Genomic DNA, 19,149 nt, shown 5'->3' on the forward strand with positions numbered 1-19,149 from the left:
ATGAAAAATACTTATTTATCATGCTAGGTATACGCGATGGGTCATTAACAATGTTATTATTAATTTGTGGAGCTTTAAGTTTATTGATTGGCTTAGAGCTTCTTCTCCAACGATTTAACAGCGCATTTATAGCTTGCCACGTTTTCCGCATATCATTCAAGTTGTTCCTGAAAAATTCGTGATAGTAACTTTTTTTACTTAAGCGAGTCAGAGTACAAATTTTGTTTCTGTGATATTTATATTTCTCAATATCATCGGATTGGTACAATCTATTTTTTGTTCGAATTGAAGTCCGTAATTCCTTGGTAATCCATGGCTTGGAAAATTGTTTGATCTTGCGCTTTGAGAAAGTTGTTATTGGTGCATCAAGAGCGGCTGCCTGTAAGAATCGAGAACTGCATTTCAGCGACCACTTAGTCGAATTTCTGATATTTTCGCGAAATTTTAGGGTAAAGGACGAAGCCCCGTTCACGGTGTAAAATAACCCAATGAACTTGAAACTTTACACAAACCTAGACCAACCATCTCACAAGAATATTAATACAATAAACATTCCAAACTCGCTGGCTGCTTTCTAAAGCATGCAGATTTGTACACGCTACTCAAAATGGCCTCGAAACTAATGCCTATTTTCATTAAACTAAAAGTGTTTCTGGTATGTCATTTTCTCTAAATTAAATCCCTTATCTCGAAAGACGAAGAAAAGAACTTTATTCCTTCCAAGTTTCAAGCTCTGATTCAAACTCTTTCCTACTCAAGGAAGATCGAATATGCGTGCGATACTTGCGGTTCGCAATTCACGTCACGAATTATGAGATCAGAACCGATTCACAAACACTTGACAACTGGAGCCCGTAAATGTTTCCAAACATCACTTATTGGGCCCTAAAACTAATCAGACTGACTGAAGACAGCCATTCAATGTTTTTCGATCCCAGATTTCTTTCCTATTCTGCTCTAAAATAATATACTTATTCCGGTCAATCACGGCAGCCTATGAAACATGCGCAACAAATTTGCATACCATTTCGATGTCGCAGGAAAAAGTAGTGCAAATCAAACTTTACAGCTCCTTTATCTTCTTAAATGAAGCAGTCGATCAGTAAAATAGAGTAAAACGTGTGACTTTCTTCCTGTCGTGTTGTTTTGAGTGTTCGTTTTTTAGCAGCGATGGCTCAAACGGGGGCTCAAATCAGTAAGCCAGTGTGACACTGAACAACTGTAACTCGATATTCACTTCGCTGATGCGAGTAACCTGGCCAGGGCGCTTTTAGAAACTGTAAATAGTGAAAAGTACTGCTTGTGGGCCGTCGATAAAACCCGGATTATGGAACATTCCGGAACATTCCGGAAAATCCCGGAACATTCCGGAACATCCCGGAACACGAAAAAAAAAAAAATAAAAATAAAGGAAAAATGAAAAAAAAAGTGTGTATATTTATATAAAATGAAATTACATTGTATCCAAAAAAAATTCATATAAGAAGAAGTACGGAGTAGGTGGGACGGTAGTATAAATGGGGTATGTACTTCAATGGTATGTACTTCATGTGTCCCTTATTCTAATAGGGGATATATGAAGTACCTACGATAAATGGGGTGTTGTAACTGACCACACTGAATGAAGGCGCATGTACTTTCCCGCCATTTGCAGCACGTGCTTATCGTCTGCTACACCAGAAATGGATCAGTTCCGGCTCGGCTGACCAAAAAATCGATTTCCTGATGTTCGGAGTGGAACTAAAAGTCGTTTGCGCAGTCTTTTTACCAAAACCCTCCTGGGCTTCCCGCGTCTTCGCCTAGGGGCTCACGTTCCGTATTTGTACTCCTTTGTTGGTCGTTCGGGAGCTTGGACCCGTTTCTAGAACGAAAGCCACGAAAACTTCTCTGCCCTTCCATGCTATTTTCAATGGATTTTATCTTAAAAAGGCAAACAGGCCTAACAGGAAACTTTGTTCATATGAAAAATAGTTATAAGCGTAGACAACAGCTTTGTAAAAGCAAGCGATCTGCAAGGAACCGCTCAACGAAAATGCTGCAAGTATACGCAGGATCTGTGAAAGATCTAATCAGCCAAAAATATAAATGACTCAAATTTCTGCAAGGCTGATCGGACTGCGTAGAAAACTTAACACGACAGCGACATGATAGAGACCAAACCGAGAATCAACAGAATGCGGCATGCCGGCTGTCGTGTTAAGTTTTTTACCTTCATCCAGTGTGGTCAGTTACAACACCCCATTGTACTACCGTCCCACCTACTCCGTACTTCTTATATGAATTTTTTTCGGATACAATGTAATTTCATTTTATTTAAATATACACACTTTTTTCATTTCTTTCCTTTATTTTTGTTTAATTTATTTATTTTTTGTTTTGTATCTTAATTTTTTTTCGTGTTCCGGGATGTTCCGGAATGTTCCGGAATGTTCCATGTTCCGGGTTTTATCGACGGCCCTGCTTGTGGGCCAAGCCACGACTACCCTGGTGATGAAAACTTGTCAAGCTAAAAGATTGTACAAGAGATGCGAGAGCCCATTGTGCCAGCTTTGTTTGTTTGTTTTGTTTTTTTTTTTTGCGAAAAAAATTCAAGAATTAGTGTCATATCGTTTTTTAACTTACAGTTATACAGACCCTGGAACGACGATCTTTTCGCGAAAAAAAAAAAAAGAAAAAAACACCCATAGCCACCATCCTCACAATTAAAAATATGAAATCTGTATATTTGAGAGCATAGTAGTGAATTTCCCACCGACCACCAACCCGACCTCCCCCTCCCCCCTAGCTATAGCGTCAATAATATTGTGGTTATTGTTTACTTTTCTAGACCCTTTTCTCGCTGCTCCTGCCAGTTTTTTTCAACTCCGTGAAAAAAATAATAAAAGGAAATCTGAAATTGGAAAATGTATAGGCGAAATACGGCCCTCACCCGCACGTGCTAGTAATAAGGTAGTTACGGCCCTCACACGCTTGCGCTAGTAATAAGTTAGTTTTCGTGGCCATCACCAGACAGACCAAGGCTGGCAAGATTCCTATCTTCTCGGAAATGGAAAGAAACTGGCAGGAACAACGAGACAACCGATTTAGGAAAGTAAACAATAACCGCAATTGATATCGGGATGGGGGTGGGGGAGGTCGGGTTGGTCGGTGGGTTATTCACTACTCTGATACCCTCAAAGTTACAAATTTTATATTTTTAATTGTGGGGATGGTGGTTATGGATAGATGGACGTTCCAGGATCTGCATGTCTGTAAGTCAAAAAACCAAAAACTGACACTAATACTTGAACGTCGAGTTTTTTCGAGGAAAAAAAACAAAGCTGGAAAGGTGGGCTCTCAGATCTCTTGTACAGTCTTTAAGCTTGACAAGGTCATCATCACCAGGGTAGTCATAGCTTGACCCACAAGCAGTACTTTTCTAAAAGCGCCCTGAACGCGCAAGTGCCTGGCCAGGATCACGTGCGCGTTACCCACATTAGCGAAGTGAATATCGAGTGACAGTTGTTCAGTGTCACACTGGCTTATTGAGTTGAGCCGTCGCTGCTAAAAACGAAGACTCAAAACAACACGGCAGGAACAAAGTCACACGTTTTTTCTCCATTTTACTGATTTTACTTCATTTAAGAAGATAAAGGAGCTGTAAAGTTTGATTTGCACTACTTTTTCCTGTGACATCGAAATGGTATGCAAATTTGTTGCGCATGTTTCGTAGGCTAATTGACCGACCGGAATAACTATATTATTTTAGAGCAGAATAGGAAAGAAATCTGGGATCGAGAAACATTGAATGGCTGTCTTCAGTCAGTCTGATTAGTTTTAGGGCCCAATATGTGATGTTTGGAAACATTCATGGGCTCCAGATGTCAAGTGTTTGTGAATCGGTTCTCGGATCTCATAATTTGTGACGTGATTGCGAGCCGCAAGTATCGCACGCATATTCGATCTTGCTTGAGTGGGAAAGAGTTTGAATCAGAGCTTGAAACTTCGAACAAATATAGTTCTTTTCTTCGTCTTTTGAGATGTGAGATTTAATTTAGAGAAAATGACATACCAGAAACACTTTTATTTTAATGAAAATAGGCATTAGTTTCGAGGCCATTTTGAGTAGCGTATACAAATCTGCATGCTTTAGAAAGCAGCCAGCGAGTTTGGAATGTTTATTGTATTAATATTCTTGTGAGATGGTTGGTCTAGGTTTGTGTAAAGTTTCAAGTTCATTGGGTTATTTTACACCGTGAACGGGGCTTCGTCCTTAACCCTAAAATTTCGCGGTTTTCATCGGCCCGTGACCGCACCTAGGCCGCATTTCAAACTCTCGCAATTTTCTCAAAAAATATATACCTTGGAACTTTAAAATATGATTTTCGAAAATAGTAAATCCAAGGGTATCTTCAGGCGAAATATCAGAAATTCGACCAAGTGGTCCCTGAAATGCAGTTCTCGATTCTTACAGTCAGCCGCTCTTAAGTTTTAGACATTTTCTTCATTACGTCTTTAACAAGTGTCATGTTTGCAGTCTCTCTTTTACTGTTGCTGAAGCTCAGCGCCAATACAGTTACTTCGTCATAAAAATCTGTCTTAGTTGATGAGATATATACGCCTTACAATTATCCAAGGGTTATGATTTCTTGTTCGATTTCCTTGGTTCGTTTGTTTTTAAAGGGGAAGTGTCACCTAATTTTAGTGTCACTTTGAACAGCCAAAAAACATATTTTTATGGTTGTAAATGTTCAAATAATGTCCATGTTTTGTTAACAATAACCCTACTAGTGCACAGAAACTAGTATTATTCATCTTTGGCTGCGGATGGCTAGGATGGAAATGGATTGCAGCTTGAAAAATGTGGCCAATTTTTTTCAAGTACTTTCTGAATATTTTGGAAAAATTGCTAAAAACTGATTATACTATAGTCTTCCTCGGAGAAGTCACTTCATGTGCTCCTCCCGGTACTGCAAGAGATATTAAAATCACGTTAGAAAGGAGGTTCTTAGTCAAATATGTGAGCCGTTTGATTTTGACCAACATACAACAAAAAACGCCGTGATAGTAATTACAGTCGACTCCCGATAACTCGAACCTTCAAGGGAAATTGAAAAAGGTTCGAATTATCGGGAGTTCGAGTTATCGAGGGTAAAATTATATAGAAAATGACCTGAAAGGAAAGGAAAATTGGTTCGAGTTAGCGCGAGGTTCGAGTTAGCGAGGGTTCGAGTTATCGAGAGTCGACTGCAATATCTAATTTAATACCACCCTGTAACAGAATCGTCTCAATGGGCCCTTTGCAGCTGACGGTCATAGACGCCATATAGTACAAAATCCACCTTGCTGGAGAGCAAGCTACGGCACTGGGACATCCAAACTAAGAAAATCGAAAAAGTGACTGGAAGAAGTCGCTTTGTTTCAGATGTCCCATTGCACTGCTCTCCAGCGAGGTGGATTTTGTACCATATGACCCGGCGTTAGCTGCAAAGGGCTTATTTGAGACAAGTCTAAAAGCGGGAACTGTTACGAAGGTCTCCAATAGGTTTTTCGGGATCCGGGATTTGGCTTTTTTAAAGGTCGGGATTCGGGATTTTAGCGGAAAAGACCGACGATATTCGGGATTAGAATTAGTGACGGGACGCGGGATTTGACGCTTTTACGAAGCGGGATGCGGGAAATGTTACCCTAAAGAAACGAGATCCGGGAAGTCCGGTGTGGAAAATGTTCAATGAAAATCTGGTTGTCACCGTGCTGGAAGAGAAAAGAAATTCATTACGGGTTCTATGTCTTAACAGATAAAATTTCGTCATTGCTCCCTGAGACCTTGCAGTTAACTTGAGCTGATAAGCCTAAACAAATGGCACAGAGCTAGCGTACACAACGGCATAAAGCAACTAATTCAAACAGCTCCGAATGATAAGAAAACCTCCATTCGATAAATTTGAGTAGTTTCCTTCATGATCAAAACCAAAAAGTCGACAGAGAGATTTTGATCGAAAAGGAAAATCTCTAAAACGTACTCAGAAAATTAAGCACTTAATCCGGAAGTCTAAGATACATTAAGCAACCAGCGGAAGTGGTTTTTGGCCAGTCATCTTTTCAAATATCTGTTGCAGTGCCACGTTGTGGTACGTGAGTAGCAATGCTCTTCAGACTTTGATGGCCATTATCCCTGACTGAAAAATTTTCCAAGGATCAACGTGATTAGAAAAGCAGCCCTCACCATTCCGTCAATTGAGAGAGAAAAAAGGAAAAAGAACAAGCTTTAAAAGAAATTGCAAACTGACTTATTGACTGACGTGATTCGCGGGAAACTTTGAAACGGTCTTAAATGAACGATGTCGTCGTTATGGTGGAAAGAAATAGAAGAAATAATCTTACAGCTAATTTCTCGGTGACCAAAGACCAGTGCTCAGATTTGCAGTGGGAATTTACATCCAACTGAAAATCCTTTTTTTCGTGGACATAAGGGGCTTGAAAAAAATTATGACCTGGCTGGGATCGGGATTGGGCTAAAATAGCAGTCGGGATTATGGGATTGAGGGAAAATTTTGTCCGGGATGGCGGAATTGAAGAACCCTATTGGGAACTCTCTGTTACGTGACATTGTTTCAGTAAAACTGAATAGTTTCTCCCATTCAACTTTAGAAACGTGGATCTACGCGTCCGTGATAAGTGAACATTATCAGTTGAGTCTTAAACGGCGGATTATAAAAGTGAAATCCTCCATTCAGAAAATTTGAGAATTTTCCTGAACGGTCAGATCGACAGGTCAACAGCTGTGTCAGTTAGAAACCGGGAAAACTCAAACCTCGTTCCCAGGGTCTCCCAGCTTCCCGTCCACCAGACCCTGAGAACTACGTAGACACGTTACAATAGGCAACCGGTAAGCAACGACGACGGCAACGGCAACAACAACACCACAAAACAACAAGTTTAATGAGCAAAAACAATCCCTCTGGACTTGCGGCATATGTTCGTGTGCAGTTCTTTGCCGTCTTCAGCAAAACAACAACGTAAAATGACCAATTTCAAGGTTTTTTTGAGAACGTAAGCACACGACGGTGAATTTTTTATTTTTCTTCCTTACTGAAGCGCCGTTAGTTCCCGGATACTTCGCCCACATTGTAGAAGGTGAATCAATTGAAATAATCGCGAAGTAGTAGAGTAACACGACGTTATATTTTCAAGTGACGTTTTCGTTGCCGTTGCCGTCTTCGCTGCTTAGGTTCCCTAATATCTCACGACACCAATCTTGTACCCATAGTCCTCAGGCTCTTTGGCCACCGGTTGGTCGCCAGGAGAGACTCCGGCATGGGGGAACTGGAATTTTATTACCGCAGTATTTCTGCGGTAAAACAATTCAAACCGTAAAGGGGCAGCCAATAAAATATTTCAATACCCGTTTTTCGAATTCTCCAGTCTCTCGGACCAACCGCTGACAAAAGAGCCTGAGGACTCTGGGTACGAGATTGCAGTCACGAACGTGTTGAACCAACAAGATCGATATACGCTGCATTTTGACAGAATTCAGGTCAAATTTACTCCCGTGCTGGCTGCGCCTTGTGCTTTCACGTCAAGACGATCAACATGAAGTTCCCCGTGACTGTTTCCCTTTTCTTTGTCTTCATTCCTTGCGGTAAGTCGATTAATTACTAAAATGCGTTGACATGCAAATCAGACGAGTCTAGCTATAATCAGTAAATTTAAAGTTCATTTGCTTACATATATCGTTCAGCAGTATTTCGTTCGCTTTAAGGACTTTTTAAGTGATGAAGATGAGCTTTTATGCCTTGATTATCGTTATTTCGTAAGTTCTGATGATCAGGAATTTCTTTTAAGGTATTTTCATTCTGCATCGTCTTTGCTTTGTAGCTAGTCTTGAGCTGCTCACCGAGTCAACGAGTCTCAGGCGATTGACTGATGCGATGTAAAAATCGCTGTCTTCCAAATGATTTATACATATATCGTGGTTCATGTAAGGCCCGGTTCAGACGCCGTACTTCACATGAGCCGAATCGAAATCGAATTTAGACTGACAGAAATTATTAATCCCGGCTGAACTTTTAAATTCAGCCAAATTAATGCACTGAAGCATATTATGACTGAAGAAACTTGCGGATTTGCTATAATTTATGCATTTGATTCGGCTCATGTGAAGTACGGCGTCTGGACCGGGCCATATTAGTTGCTTTGTCGTGTCGTACATGGTTCAGTGATGGTTTGCCCGTCTGCAGTTTATGGTCGATGTAAATTTAAAATAAACATGTAATGTAAACATGTAAACAGTTAGAAGAATCGAAAGCAACGTTCAACGCGTTAGCTAGGTCAATATCTGTTGACTAAGACAAACAGTAGCTTTGTATTTGGTATTCATAGTTTTAAACAGACGACATTTGTCAGTACCGAGGCAAGCCAGAAACCGTCGCTCTTTAATTTCGTGCGTTCTTTCGCCAATTTTCATTTGTTTTGAGGGACTTCATGCGGAACTATGCCTTGATTTTGGGCAAATGACTTCACCGGACAAGGCAATAAACGCAGTTTATTATGGAGAGCGAATGCAGTCGGGATGAACTCCAGGCTCACTTCCGGGAAAGGTGGTCTATTACGAAAGATTAACAGTATTGAGATGAAAGCAGATTTATCTAAAATTACATAATTATATAGCGTTGGTTTACTTCAGACAAAGATACAGAGCTGTTTTGCCTTGACACGAGTTTATATGTAGTTTTTAAAAGACAAAAAGCCGTAACTGACATGTCCTATATTTTTTATTATTCGCTGTAGTTCTTGGCTTGAATTGCCACAAATGTTCCAGTACAGAGTCATGGGAACAGTGCAACAGTGCTCAACGTTCAACAACAGTAACTTGTTCCGGAAGTGATGCAAGGTGCTACAAGGCCCACTATTCGACCAACGACGAAACCATAAAATTATATGCAAAGGGCTGTGGACCGAAATCCTTCTGCCAAAAGGAAAACAACCCTGTTTGCAAGTCTCATCTCGGACCATCAGACTGTGAGGTACATTGTTGTGAAGAAAACATGTGCAACGCAGGCTCATATATTGGACTCAGCAGGCTTGTAGCAGCAAGCGGTTTCGTGGTGATGATTTTTGTAACGAAGTAAATAGCGCTCTCAGGGTTAGAGGCATGGATGGTGTTTGAAGATGGGCTTCACCCTTTTTTAAGGTCTTAATTATAGCTTAAGGACGGTTCGTTTCGAAAATTGTAACAATTGAACATTAATAGATAAGAAATTATCGAAATTGTAAAATTTAATATAAGAACGCGAGTGTTTTCCTTCCTTTCTTTAGGGTTCTATTGTTACTCAGTCAAATATACTAAACTATACCTTTATATCACAACCATTAGTGGTTTTGTATTTGTACAACTGATCATGGATGTTAATCCCTCGATTCGCTCTGACCAAAGCTTCGCTCGAAATGTCAGCTCTCGAATCTCTTTGTAGTGGTCAAATTACCTTATCAACCCAGTTAATAGAACCAAGTATTTTTTCCACTCTCCCACCGACTCAGCAACACAATTAATCTTAGGAGCAATCCCCCTTATCTTGATGATGGATGATAGATATAGGACTTTTCTGAAAACCACGTTAAGTGACCGGAAGTTTCCTAATAAAAGATTATTATTATTATTATTATTATTATTATTATTATTATTATTATTATTATTATTATTATTATTATTATTATTATTATATGATGTAGTTAGCATCCGAAACATGTGTTGTAAAATCAAAAGTGTCTTACATTTTTACGTTCCAAAGTTTTTTTTTATGTTAAAATAGTACAAAAATTGAGCCAATTATAACGACATTGAGCGAAGCCTAGGTTTGTACTAATTACTAGATGTACAGCTTACGCCACAATGACTTAACAAGTTACGCCTCTCGTCATCAGATGATCTTTTCAAGAAAAAAAAAGTCTAAGAAAGAATCCCAAAAATTGGCCTCATTATGTCTCAGTTACAACATCAACCAACCGTTTCAAGATAAATATTTTGCCAGTATACATTGTTTGGATATTTTACCTCAGTATGTTTACTGATGCATCGCATATGTTAATTTAAATATACTTGTAGAACTGACCGACGTAATTTTTGAAGTAGTATGGGTGAAAGATCTAGTTTTGGTTTAAGACAACACCGCATGACGTTTCCCGTGATCTCCCAGGTTCTCTTTTTCTTCGTGCCTTGCGACAAGAAATTACTTAACGTGCAACTTTTCCCGATCAGTTCATGCGTCAATGTAAATCAGTGTGCGCATATCGGGATGAAAATTCATTTTGATTGAGCTGATCATGAATTGCTAAAGTTTTAAAGAAATCAGTGGTGTCTAATATTTCATATCGTTTGTGTGATCAGTGTGATAACAATGAGCTTTTCATTCATTGAACATTCTAAGGATGGGATTTTTAATAAAAGAATTCGTTTATCTTACATTCTTCTCACACTTTTACGTTATATTTGCTCTGAGGGTGGTGTCTCAGCGCTGTTCACCGAGACAGCTGCAATGCTTGAAAGGTTTTCTGGTATATTCGTTTCTTTAAGCCGTCTCAATGTGTCACGATCAGGTCGATGTTATCTGCAATTTACAGTTAACATTCTTTTGTCCTCTAACTATATAAACATGTAAACAGAAGGACAATGAAAGACAAAGCATCACCCGTACCGGATGATTTGGGTAATTATACAGTTGGTCTGTTGCTCTTCAATATGCAGACGTAATATTGTGTTCTAGTAAACATGACATTGCATTTGTGTTAGGTATACCATTAGTGCTATGTTTGAGTTAGTTGTGTGGTAAATTTGTAAAAAGATTTAAAATAAGCCCTCCCCCCACCCCACTATTTTGAAGTCCCCCTCTCTAATAATTTAGGCAAAGCAAAAAAAAAAAAAAAAAAAAAATAATAATAATAATAATAATAATCCCCCTGGGGGTCAGAATAAGCTGACTCTGAATTAAGGTCAACGGTAATAAATTTTCTTGGCGAAATTGTAAACTTCAGTTTAAGAACAATGCTTCTATAATAAACAAGACATGACTCAATCTCTCAAAACAGTTTCAATCTGTGGTTGTTACGTTTTAGCCAAAGACAACTTTGTTAGATGAATAGGGTTTTACTTAAATTTAACATATATTTTCTCACTTCCAAAAGTTTCAATAACTGACTGTTTTAATGGCTCCAACATGATTCATTTTAACTACTTAATGTGAGTACGGCAAAAACGTTGAATGAACCCTTTCTAAATCTGGTCTTTTTTCGTCTTCTGGGGCCTTCCATTAAACCTATGACAATAACAATTTGAGAATAAATAGTACATCCAAAGATGTTTCATTTGGGATCGGCAACGAGAAGTGATGACATCATATTACGTGGTAATTACGTCATGATTGCCAAATGGCAGCAATCTTGGATTTCTGGACTTCCCCAGAACTTCAGGAAAGCGCCAAAATTAAGCGAAAAGTTATCAAAACCAATAAACCAGAACTGATATCAGCTAAAAGCGTAACGACGGCGTAAGAAAAATAGTTTTTCTTCACTTAAAAAAGAACTTTTCCTTTTTGTGGAAAAAGCGCCTGTCAAAAATTGCTTACTATAGTAACATCAAAGTTAATGAACAATAACCAACCTTATCCAGTTGTTATCAGATAAATGTCTGAAAAAGTCGTGAAGTCTCATGTCGTTTGCTCACATATCAAAATGATATTCAGGTGCAAAGGTGTGCCCCCACGTCCTTCCCCCCCCCCCCCCCCTCCTCGGTCTAGCTAGGGTTAAGAGATATTTGAAAAAAAGTTAGCGAAAATGGAATGCAAGAGAACACTGACATTATTATTTTCTCTTGTGGAAACAGTTGTCATAAGGCACCAATAACAGATGAACTAAGAACGAATATGTTGCTTGCAGTGTTAATCGAAACCTATGGTATCCTTAGTGAGGTGTTGGTAAGTCGTGTAAGAGGCAATCGGTCTATTGTGGTATTTAAGAGTCATCGGCACTGGAGTTCTCTCTCTTCCTCTGTCTGTCTCTAATTGTTTCCTTTGTTTGCTAATGCTCTTGACGTGGTAAGCAACTACGCACGCCCCCTCCTCCCGTCAAGCAAAGTATCAATTTTATGGCCGGGTTACTTTGAACAAATGAAAAACAGGTGTGGAGTCCTTTTGTTGGTTACCTTGAGACAGAAACCAGTTTTGGTGGTTTCCTGTTGGCTGTGAAATTGATCAGAGTATAGCAAACTTGATTCTTTGCTGAAGACATTTTATTTAACAAACAACAAATCTAGTCACAAAAAGCACACTCAGCTTAAATAGTATGAAAAACTAAGATCTACTGTTATCCTTTTCTTATCCTTCGTAATCGACTTGCACTACTAGCATTCACACTGCCTTAACGTTTGTGCGCACACATGGCTAATGAGGCCAAGTTGCGAGTGGTTTAGCCACCCACATGTCGAGCACACATGTCTTGAAACCAATGTAGATGCGCTACAGAACTATTTAATGTAAGACGCTACAAAACTACAGCCTACAAATTGTATTGACAACCGTACAGGATTGAACTAAGAACAATATATTTGCGGGTAGCTTTATTTTACGTTACTTAAGGCGCAACATCTACTTAACACAGTAACATTTGTTGTGCAACTGACACCGTACAAACTACAAATGATTAAATACGGATCGAAGTTTGCGGGTTTATCTTGACACCGTTGGTCGGCGGTTTCGACTCCGGCATGTTGTACTGCACCTCAGGAGGTTTCTCCTTGACCATGTCTGACCAGCCTTCGGGTTGTTCCTTCTTTGATCGGCCCTTTATGACGTGGCAAGGAAAAAGACATTCTGGTTAATCAGCTAGGCAAACCAAAGTCACCAACATTTCAGCCCCCAACAGTGCAGTAGACCTGCACCTTTCAAAAGCTCTATTTTCACTGGACTCCGATAACCTGCGGCTGTATTGTTTTTTAAGGATGGGAGCATTGTTCTGTTGTTCGTTCTTTTGTCCTCTCGACCCTCCCGGCGTTGCAAACCGGGTTCAGGTCGCCCCCAACAGTGACCACCATCTAATTTCTTCTTACAGTATAATTTCTTGTTCAAGCCGTGCAGGTCATGAGAATAAATAAGATAATCACCAAAGATGAAATTTCGTTATTTTCAAAAGTAAGTTCTCCCAACTAGTAGACCAGCTAACCACCCAATGCTATAAAAATAAAATAGATAATAATAATAAAAGATGAAAATTCTCGCCGAAAAACTAAAATTTCCGATCCCCCAGCAGGAACCCAACCCACGACCTTTCAGTAATTAGTCTGGATGCTCTAACCAATGAGCTATGGGTGATTCCAAACTAGTAACTGGAAGTCGTGGGTTCGATTCTCGGAAAAATTTTCATCGTGTCTTTATTATTATCTATTTCATTTTCTCCCAATTAGAGAGAACAGAAATGACAGCATCTAGGTTGATCTTGGGGCCTCAAGGGTTAAAAATGCGTCTATATTGGAAAAGGCAGACGAAAATCGTTCTCAAATGTAGTACAATAAAGCTATTTGGATTGACCAATCAGAGAATGTGAAAAATCGTATTGATTGTTTTGGCGTATATAGCAATTGACTAGTAAAACTTCGCGTGGTTCCAGGAAAACCGTTAACCTTTCCAGATTGAGTCCACCGTCTAGGAATTCTACCCTACAGTATCAAAAAGGAATGGTTTTCAACCAAAAACGTAATTATTATAAGAAGGGTCAAAAGAAAAAATTAAATGCCACTACACAACGGTGCTATCATTTTGAAATACATGACTATGTTACTGTACATACATAGCACTTCCAGATGAACACTGCTGACCCCAACAGCGAAACGAAAGCGGAGGAACCAATAGCAATGATCTCAGCCAGTGACAGGCGAGTGTGTTCAGCGTTCTCTTTGCCATGGAGATAGGTCAGGTGAGCTTCAAAAGCGCCATCAGAATGGTATTCCTTCCCCTCAAACTTGATCACAAACTTCTTAGCTTTCACCTGATGAAACAGTGAATACGAAACTAAAGCAAGATAAAATGACTAAAAAAATAGATTATTTATTTGGACGTGATTGGTGCGTTACATGTTAAATTTCTAAGTGTGACAAAGGAACAAATGGACAATTCAAATGCTGTAGACTTTTTACCGTGGAATACGTGGTATTCTGAAAACAGCCAACAGAATGTCCAAGAGTTGGAAACACTTCATAAAACAATAAACAGTACCGCAGATTGTATTGCTAGATTAAGCTTTAATGTCGTCGAGTTAGAACCACCTTGAACAACGCAATAAACATCACCATGTGAGGCTGGTACTGTTAAATGCTAAAGCTTTCATTCAAGACACAAAACTTAAACATACTTTGAACAGCGGAATTAAAGTGCTTCTTAATAGCTTTCATTTTTGTGAACGTTCACATCTACTGAGACGTAAAGGACTGGTTTGAGGCACTTAATTTGTAAAGCATATACTTACAAACAGCTCTTCTTGCAAGTACAATAAAAAGGAAAGATCTATAGTCATCTTGCCTCACTCCAGAGTTGAGTTTGGAACCAACCCTGTAACGTGCTGCATCCTTACGTTTTAGACAGGAAATATCCCATAGGTCTGACTATGTATAAAGGCTGGTCATGTGGCAAGATTAAGCAAACATAACCACAAACCTCTCCGTGTATTAGCTCCACGCTTTCTTCAAGTGAACCCGATTCGACGTCCTCGACAATTTCAAATTTGACTTTGATGCTTCCTCGCCAGATCTGACAATACAAAATTAAGGAATGCAAATTAACAATCGGTAAGTTAACGTTTCCTCTAACGTTAACGTTAACTCTCTTTCCGCTGACATCTGTTTAACTTGCACTTAAATTCACTGGAATTTTCTGATTCTCTATGATATATCATGAATGAAACCCCGATTAACAGTTAGCTTGGCGAGACTGATGCATCCAAATATACAGTTGCGGCAGACCGTAACCCATTTTCTGTGGAATGAGACAACTACTCGGAGTATTACTGGTTTAAAACAAGGTTACCCTCGGTACCTACTCATGCAACTGGGTAGACTGGGAGAGAAACTGTTTCTTGTCTAAGAAGGCAACACGACGATGTCCGCAAAAACTTTCGTTCAAACACTGACACTCTGATCATCCGTTCGAACTGGTCCAACGCCAGAGGCACTACACCACCGCCGTTCCACGGAGATGAAAGACATTAAACGACTTTTTTTGTTTTATGTCTTTGAAAATGAGGGAAAAAAAACAAACATTCACCTCAACATTCTGGATTTGCTCTTTCTTGCAGTTACAGATGCTGACAACTTTCTCCTTCAGGTGGCTTTTGGTAAAGAGGAACATTTTCCGTGGTTAGTTTCGTGGAAAACTTATTGCAGCTGTTATCTAATAAATAACGTTAAACCAGGGTAACGATTCGATGCCTGCCCAAATATCTAAGTAACCTGTCGTCTGCCAGATCACGAAAACGGGAGTAACACAATGAAACAATCTACCACCATTTTATTCCAAGCACAGGCACGATTTATCCAACGGATTAATTTGTTGAAGAACAATTTTTCCAACGCGGGTTGCGAGTTATTCACTGTGTAAAGTTATCTTGGCTTTGAATCGAACAACTGAGGTCAGAACTTTAAGTAGGAACGATGGTGGGAACCACACATAAGTTACGGTAGGTTGAACTTTTGGCTGCGTTCCGGCTTGTTAATTAGCAACAGTTTAAAAATGGGGGTATGTCAAGGTTCACATCCAGGCATGTAGAGTTCCTTGTTGTATTTCATAATTACTTTATACTACAGACGAATGTGGACTCTTACCTGATAAATTGTTCCTTCTTCTCCTCTACGTCATCAAAATTTCCCTTCAGAGTGATCTTCAATCTCGCCACCCTGAAGGATCGGAGAAAAAAAGCAAAAGAAACTTGTTAGGCGCAAAGATAGTCAGATCAAATGAATATTCCAGTGTTAGAGCTTTTCTCTAGTTGTTGTTATCACTGACTCCTTTCCTAAATCTGAGTTAACGTTTCCACCGCAAACGACGCTTTTGTTAGAAAAGAAAAAAAATCCAGATTCAATTTTGAAAATTCGCCCAAGCTTTACTGTAGATGCTATCACAATAAGTATGTGGATACTAGACTTACACCTCAACCAATTTACATGAGACAAATTTAAAGTGACTGAATGAGAAAAATGGAAACGAAATTAAAATTAAAGGCGGGACAGCTGAATTTTATACTTGCCTTTTTTTCTTGTGTCCTTTTTTCTCTTCCCCGAGTTCACCTTAAAAATGAGAAATTCCACAACAAAATCAAACGTAGTTCATTTTAATGTAATCCTTTAACTGAAGAGTTAACTTGGAAAACTTGTAGTTGGAAAAACACAATGAATAAAAATCCAGGCTGAACGTCTCCAAATTGTTTGCCAGAATGCACAATATAATTTTGTTTGATTCAAACGATGAAATTTCTAACATCATTAAGTCAACGAAAATATTTAATTAAAAAAAAAACATTCAAGCAAACAAAGGATGGTCCCACATCATCCAATAAAGGGTGGTAAACGTTTCAACACGGTTGGAACAACAAATATATTGGCCAAAATTCCGCGCTGGAACATTAACGCGGGGTTAACAACTCACCACCGGCAACGTTAGACTTGTTGTCAAATTTGCTGCAGTTTCTTCTCTCTTGGTTCATTAACGCATGCGTATCTGGTTTCTCTTCTCCATTTGTATCCACACACCAGCACACACCGGATGTGGCGTTACACTGCTCTGCCAGGAAGGCTCCATTCTGCGGATTACATTCAGGAATGAATACACCGAGGTCCGGCTGCTGACTGTATATGGGATGAAGAGAAGTACTAATATCAAAATTTGACCAGATTATAAACTTGGAGTACAGAAATTGTAGCATGAATGAATGCAAAAATATAAATGAATTAAAATTTGTTAGCAAAGTAATAGGAGAATGAAAACATTTTTAGTCTAGCTGGTTGCAACAAGGAAAAATAAAATGGTATGATAATGAAACAAATGAAATCGTGGAAAGTAAAACAATGGTGAAACACTTTTAAGCAAGAATTTATAACAAAAATCTTAGAAGATAAGTAGGCATTGTGGTAGGAGTGGAATAATAGCAATCTGAGAAGCATAAAAGTGGGGAAATAACTTTTGACCTGGAATTATAAATTACCCTCTGTGTCTTCCGTTTTGTCCTTGTTGTCTAAATCGGTTCCTTTCTGTGTTACCCCGCTGCCATGGACCTGCTCCTTCACCATCCCTTCCGCGGCCACTACCTTGATGTCCTCCATTGCCTCTACCTTGGTCACCCCGATGTCCTTCAGCGCGGCTGCCTCCACCTCTCCCCGCCATTCCTCCCCAATTTCCACCGTTGTGTCTTCCCTGACCACCCTGCTGCATTCCACTTGCACCTGCTCCTCGATGGCTACCCCCTCCACCATGGCTGCCTGCACCTCGCGTTCCCATTCCTGATAACTGCCCTCCTTGATGTGCTCCAGAGTCCCCGCCATGATTTCTCCCATGTCCTCCACCTTGGGCGCCATCCGATTCACCGCCATGGCCACCGCGTTGCCTTGCGTTCTGACTACCCCTCAGCAACCCATTTTGCCACCCTCCAAATCCATTTCCCTGATTTCCTCCACTTGGACGACGCCCTCTTGTTTGGCCTTCACCGCCTGGTTCCCTGCTTGGACCCTCGCCACGGCTATTCCAATGCTGGCCGCCTTGCCTTTCCCCTCTGGATTGGTTGTGTCGTGCTCCTGGAAGGCGCTCTGGCATAGTATTGAAGACTTGAAGGAACTTCCTCTTGTAGGTTTCTATCGCCGCATGCCTCTGTCTCTGGCATTTGGTTGCTACACGGCCAAAATAAAACAAATGTGTATTTTAATAGAAGTAGAAATCATGTTGTTTTGAGCATTTCTCTTTTTCATTTCTTTGGTTCTCATAATCAGTCTACGGTGAAAAATATCAGTCCTAGTCGGCATTGCACGGCGTTTGGGAACGCTGTGATGGCTAAAACAGATTAACAAGGATTAAAAACCGAAAAATCATTTTTTTTTTTATTTCATAACTGAATGAGATTGAAAATCCCCCCCCCCCCCCCCTTCCAAGTAGCATAGTCGCAAAAATAAAACCTGCTTACCACTATTGCAGTCTATTTTGCGATCATTTTCATCAAAATATTCGGCACTGCATTCTCCACAGTAATTCATGCGGCAACGGGCCGAGGGGTGGTTCGGGCAACCGGGTGACGAAAGGCATTTGTCATAGATACACAGCTTGAATGGCTTGTCTTTGGGACACACTGTTAATAAAGAACCCAATTGCAAAGTCAAATAAAGTAACAAACAAAACAATGCGAACGATCTCTTTTTAACTGGTAGGCTGGCAGAGTGACGGATCGGTAGACAATTATAGACTGAATGAGCGAGGCTCATAGGGCTGTAGAGGCTGTTCCAGAGGGTCTCAGTGTACCGCGGGAAACGCGAAGGAGCGCGCGAGAGGAACGAAAATGAAGGGAGATTGGGGAGAGAGAAACTAAAGGCTGTGGGGTCAGACCAACAAATTGAAAGGCTGGGAGACCGACAGACTAACTGGGGATCTGACGGAGTTTCAGTCAAGATATTTTCCATGGGCTCGAATCCCAACGTAGGCTGATTTTCGCTATACGGGCGTTCAGCCATACGCTATTTCACACGCAGCGCAAGCTTACAAATAATGTTTTCGTACGGCCTCGTTCATTTGGACTTACGAAGTGAGAGGCATGTACACCAACATTTTAACGACTGACAGACTGATTAACTAGACCGAAAGGCTGACTCACAAACTGACCGACTGATCGACTAACCGGCTGACAGACTGACTGACTGACTGACCGACTGACTGAACTGACCAACTGACCGACTGACCGACTGACTGACTGACTGACCGACTGACCGACTGACTGACTGACTGACCGACTGACCGACTGACCGACTGACCGACTGACCGACTGACCGACTGACCGACTGACCGACTGACCGACCGACCAACCGACCGACCGACCGACTGGCTGACTGACTGACTGACTGATTGAATGACCGATTGATCGACTGACTGACTGACT

The 19,149-nt window shown here is 40.2% G+C and overlaps 2 protein-coding genes across 2 annotated transcripts in view; one reads left to right on the plus strand and one right to left on the minus strand.

Annotated features, from left to right (window-relative positions):
* The first annotated feature begins 7,463 nt into the window (after positions 1-7,463).
* LOC146482449 (uncharacterized) lies at positions 7,464-10,767 on the plus strand. Its single transcript, XM_085107127.1, has 2 exons — positions 7,464-7,621; positions 8,770-10,767. Exons 1-2 carry the CDS (start codon positions 7,573-7,575, stop codon positions 9,108-9,110), a joined length of 390 nt encoding a protein of 129 aa, XP_084963253.1. The 5' UTR covers positions 7,464-7,572; the 3' UTR covers positions 9,111-10,767.
* Positions 10,768-12,244: 1,477 nt separating this feature from the next.
* The window catches only part of LOC146482450 (uncharacterized), a 33,158-nt gene continuing 26,253 nt past the window's right edge, over positions 12,245-19,149 (minus strand). The window contains exons 13-21 of the mRNA XM_085107298.1: positions 18,187-18,348; positions 17,218-17,896; positions 16,662-16,861; positions 16,264-16,303; positions 15,842-15,913; positions 15,285-15,348; positions 14,679-14,771; positions 13,816-14,013; positions 12,245-12,813 (exon numbers count right to left, since the gene is read on the minus strand). Of these exons, the coding sequence (XP_084963424.1) occupies positions 12,673-12,813; positions 13,816-14,013; positions 14,679-14,771; positions 15,285-15,348; positions 15,842-15,913; positions 16,264-16,303; positions 16,662-16,861; positions 17,218-17,896; positions 18,187-18,348 (1,649 nt within the window). The 3' untranslated portion in view covers positions 12,245-12,672. The remainder of the gene's footprint in view (positions 12,814-13,815; positions 14,014-14,678; positions 14,772-15,284; positions 15,349-15,841; positions 15,914-16,263; positions 16,304-16,661; positions 16,862-17,217; positions 17,897-18,186; positions 18,349-19,149) is intronic.

The sequence above is a fragment of the Pavona decussata genome, unplaced genomic scaffold, assembly GCF_977016875.1.
Source record: "Pavona decussata unplaced genomic scaffold, jaPavDecu1.1 SCAFFOLD_46, whole genome shotgun sequence".
Taxonomy (NCBI): Eukaryota; Metazoa; Cnidaria; class Anthozoa; order Scleractinia; family Agariciidae; genus Pavona; species Pavona decussata.